Source organism: Hydra vulgaris, chromosome 13 (genome assembly GCF_038396675.1).
Source record: "Hydra vulgaris chromosome 13, alternate assembly HydraT2T_AEP".
Classification (NCBI taxonomy): Eukaryota; Metazoa; Cnidaria; class Hydrozoa; order Anthoathecata; family Hydridae; genus Hydra; species Hydra vulgaris.
In genome coordinates, this window is record NC_088932.1 from 33,615,187 (window position 1) to 33,620,000 (window position 4,814).

At 27.7% G+C, this 4,814-nt stretch overlaps 2 protein-coding genes across 2 annotated transcripts in view; one reads left to right on the top strand and one right to left on the bottom strand.

Annotated features, from left to right (window-relative positions):
- Positions 1-1,273: 1,273 nt before the first annotated feature.
- LOC136089814 (uncharacterized) lies at positions 1,274-1,999 on the bottom strand. Its single transcript, XM_065815903.1, has one exon. It carries the CDS (start codon positions 1,997-1,999, stop codon positions 1,274-1,276), a length of 726 nt encoding a protein of 241 aa, XP_065671975.1.
- Positions 2,000-4,526: 2,527 nt separating this feature from the next.
- LOC100208534 (RNA-binding protein 8A) overlaps positions 4,527-4,814 on the top strand; it is a 30,326-nt gene continuing 30,038 nt past the window's right edge. The window contains exon 1 of the mRNA XM_065816507.1: positions 4,527-4,634. Coding sequence (XP_065672579.1) covers positions 4,571-4,634 — 64 coding nt within the window. The 5' untranslated portion in view covers positions 4,527-4,570. The remainder of the gene's footprint in view (positions 4,635-4,814) is intronic.

Here is a 4,814-nt window from a genome sequence, read left to right on the forward strand (position 1 = left end):
ATAGACTTAGCATTTTCCCTTTTTGTGTCAACAAAATCAACAAAGGACCCCACAACATCCATTTGGTTTTCATAAATCCTAACGTAGTGTAAAACCCGGCTGACTTAATCATCACGCGAGGTATCAGGGATACTGTCAAACACCAATAATTAGTTTCTAAAAAAATTTGCCGCCCTTAAAATAGTACCGTCCGAGCAGCCTGGAAAAAATAAATAGATTTTTTAAATACAATATTGATGAAATGATACACTAAATAGAAAAATAAAAACAAGGAAAAAAATTTAAAAAACTCTTGGTTTCTCCCAAAAAAACACAGGTCGACCTAGTTTACGGAACTATAAATACATTTCAATCAAATACAATTAAAAATAAGAATATTTAAGAGATTTTATAACCAAATACAATATGAATTTAGCCCATAACTACCAAATACTAATACAAATTCCAATACAAATACGTATTTGACCCCAACCCTCATCTTGACTACAATCTATTTTAACACTAAATTTTTGATCATTCTTCATCAAGTTTGAAGTAGCAGCTAAAATATTGTTAACTGTGGTCTTTGAAAATATTGTTACCAAGTCTCCACGTCTACATGAGCTTCCATTTCTTTTGCATATCAAACATTCTTTCCTCTTTTGACTTGCCTGAATTGTTTTTCTACATGATTATTAAATGGAATTCAAACTCTGCTATCAGCAGTATTACAGTATTGTGAGAAAGTTAAGAACCACAAAAAAAACAAATCATAATTTATTTTTAAATTTTTTTTTAACCGAATATATTTTTCTGGTAAAAAGAATAATAATAATAAATTTTAGAAAATAGACAAACAAAATAAAAAATAATAATAGTGATAAAAACTTTTAAACAAATATAAAAAATGTATTTAAAGTTTTATAGGTAATTTTTATTTTAAAAAAATTGTGAAAAAGTTAAGAACCACAGAATAAAATACGATAATTTTTACCACCTAATACCGCGTAATTCTACCATGAATTTTTAAGCACTCATTTATACGATTTGGCATTGAGTCTATTAAATTCTCTAAAATATGTTTGGGAACATTTCCAAGTATTGCTGGTAAAATATTGCGCAACTCCTCAAGGCTCTTTGGTGCTTTCTTGGCAATCTCTTTATCAAGGCAACTCCAAAGATTTTCAATGCAATTTAGATCTAGGCTATTTGGTGGCCAAGTTAGACGCTCAATATTTTTACTTTCGAACCATTCAGAGACAATTTTAGCCCTGTGACATGGTGCATTGTCTTGCTAAAAAATAAACGGAACGCTTTGCTTAAGTGCATCAATTGACGGTAACAAGTTGTTATTTAAAATATCGACATAATAAGTAGAGTTGAGTCGACCATCAAATAATTTAAACATACCGAGACCATAATATGTCATGCAGCACCATATTCCAACCGACCCGCTACCTTGTTTTGTTCTTTGAACGATACAATCATGATTATATTTTTCTGATGGCTGCCTGCGAATCATAATTCGGTTTTTTCGGTTATCAACCTCGATATTCATCTCATCACTGAACATTACTGTCCTCCATTTTTGTTTAGACCATTCTTTGACGCTTTGGCAAAATTCTTTTCGCTTTTTTATATGTCGTTTGGTAAGTCGCGGTTTTAGAACAGCTTTTTTCCGTAACATATTGTTAGCTAATAGTTTCCTACGCACAAGTGATGCCGAGGCTTGACGTCCATTTGAAAGCTTCCATTCCCTTCTTAATTCGTGCGACGGCATGGTTCGACTTTTCTTTGCCAACCTGATTAAAAGGCGATCATCATTGGGTGTCGTCAAACGCGGTCTTCCAGAACGATGGCGATCAACGTAAGATTTCGTCTCTTTGAATCTTTTGATGATTGTTAGCACCGAACTATGTGATCGCTTTACTATTCTTCCAATTTCGCGAGCGGATTTACCTTCCTGGTGAAAATGCACCACTTTTACACGATCTTCATAGGTAATAGCTTTTCTGCTCATTTTTTCAAAAGGAAAGAATTTTTTTTGTCTGAAATTAAATACTTTTTTTAAAAGTATTTAAAAAAATTAATTTTTTTCAAATGTTTTTATTGGTTCTTTGGTAATAACTCAGGTCATTAAAAGAATATTTTAAAAAAAAGGGAAAAATAAATTTAAAAAGACGTTTCCGCCGCATTTAGCACAAAAAATTCTTTGTGGTTCTTAACTTTTTCACAAAAAAAATATAAAAAAAAATTAACACATAATATTTAATCCTTATTTTTTATAGGTTCTATTAACAAACTTTCAAAAAAAAAATTTTTTTCTTTTTTCTCATGCTATATTTAATATGTTTGAAAAAAAAAAGACTATTTTATTATCTATAGAATAAAAATTAATTAAATTTATTTGAAAAAATTTTTTTTTTTTATTTAGTGGTTCTTAACTTTTTCACAATACTGTAGTTTCGAAAAATTCGTGTTATCATTAGATTTGTTGTGCAAACTGTAATAAAAATCATCCCAATTAAACTCTGTACGGAAGAGCTGCCTTCCCAATAAAAATGACTGTTGCGAAAATTCTTTGAATACTTCAATATTTTTCAATACGCGCTTTCTGCTTTTCCACTAGACTTTTGTTGATTATATAAATAGTAAAAGATTGGTAATTATATATATATATATATATATATATATATATATATATATATATATATATATATATATATATATATATATATATATATATATATATATATATATATATATATATATATATATATATATATATATATATATATATATGTATATATATATATATATATATATATATATGTTTATACTTATGTCAACTAATGAGAGTTTGCAAAAAATTGCGATGATTGGAGGCTGGGAACAAAAAAGCCCCAAAATTTTTGCTACACCTTCCCCAAACGTGAGAGCAACAAGTTGATAAAATATTTTTTGTACTATTCTCAACTAGACTTATATTCATCGATAATTTTTAAGTTTCATAGTATTATCTCTCAGCGATCAAAAATTATGACCATATAAAGTTTAAATCCCCCTCAATTGGAGGGGGTTGTAATTTTTATATATATACTATTTTTACTATTTTTCCTCTACTCATATTCAAAAAGAAATTCTAAAGAATGTAACTAAGTGAGCCAAATGTAATTAAGATTAGACGGTGCATGTTTTTGTATCTAACGGAGGATAGTTATTTTGTCTTATCGAGTTAATAATCGGCATGTCCGATCGTTCTGTTGAAACTAACTTCCGAGTGAAATCTTTGAGTATTGCAGTCAAGTGAGATGAAGTGTCATGATTGCTGTTTATTTTATATTAAATATATTTAAAGTTATTTGTAAATGGTAGATTTTAAAATTTAATCTCTAACTTTTCCTTTTAATTTTAAGTTTATTTTACGGCTGATTTGTATATAGTTACTATTAAAAGATCCCTAATGTTAAATAGTTGTTGCTACATATTAACTACCTAATTTTTAAACTGCTTGTTATTATCTAATAACTACCTAAGATTGGGTGTTTATTGAATATTAAAAATACTAACGTATTACGTATTTATTTGTCGTGTTTTTTAATAAGATATATGGTTTTTGAAGTAACTATTATCTTTCTAACAAAAAACTACGACACCTCAAGTGCTACAGTTTATAGCATACGATTTACTATATATTATAAATAACATATTTACAAAGTTTTTCAATAATGAATAAACAACTATTATGTTTAATCCCAATTATGTCATAGTGGCTAAGTTGTTTACTTTTTAAAAGCACAGGCTGTCCTAAACCAATTATTGAATGAAAAAGTTTGATAGTATTGCCTTAATGGAATTCAACTTTCCATTATTATTATGAATGGTGAAACACATAATAACATTTTTACATAAATTCAATGCAGTTGTTGGTAAGTATGCCTTTGCCAACAACTATTTTTACTTAGTTTATGTTTTGAAACTAAGTAAAAACGCTCTAACTTAGTTATTTGAATGTATTTTAGAACTTAACAAGATTGCACAAACAATCCCAAGATGCTTGATGTGACCAACACTCTCAAGTTTGATTAAGGCTACATTTTGATATTTTATATGTCAAAAGCTCTACGTCCCTAAATTTTTATTTTTTTGTTTGGTTTTGGGAGTGATATGTAAGATTTTAATCTAGTCACAACTTGAAAATTTACAGTGTGAAAACTCTTTATGTTTTAATTTGTTTTTGCAGGTTTGTAATTTTATTAACATAAGTCAGACAGTGAAATTCGTTAAACAAATTTGAAAAATGTGTCGGATTTTTGCTAGTAACATTGAAAAACTTGGCCACGCTACAGCTAACAATGCTTGTGTTTTGGAGTTTATGATTAAAAGAGACAGAGCTACTAAATTAAGAAAAAAAAATTTTGTAGCCTACTCAAATGTAGCCTAGAAAAAATCAAGTAATGAGCAATAAATATTAGGACAATAGTTATATAAAAAATGATATATATACACACACATGCACACACACTTTATTGGTTTTATATGATTTTTTTAATGTTTTTTTAAAAAAAAAGTCTTAAGTTTATTTAAAAAAATGTCTGAAGTTCTTGATGTTGATATTGATGAGAAAGATGAGTTTATGGAGCAGGACGATGATGGTAAGAAAACTAGTTTTATTTTTTTCACTTTAGTTTTTAAAATTAGTTTTTTAACAAAAAAATTTTTTTTGCTGTTGAAATATTTAAAGAATACTTGCTTGAATCATATAGGGTTTGATAATTTTTTTTTAATTAATGTTGATGTTTAAATGAAGATTAAAGATTAAAAGATAATTTTTT

Coding starts and splice junctions, on each gene's coding strand:
- LOC136089814 (XM_065815903.1), bottom strand. CDS start 1,999: ATGAGCAGAAAAGCTATTACCTATGAAGATCGTGTAAAAGTGGTGCAT.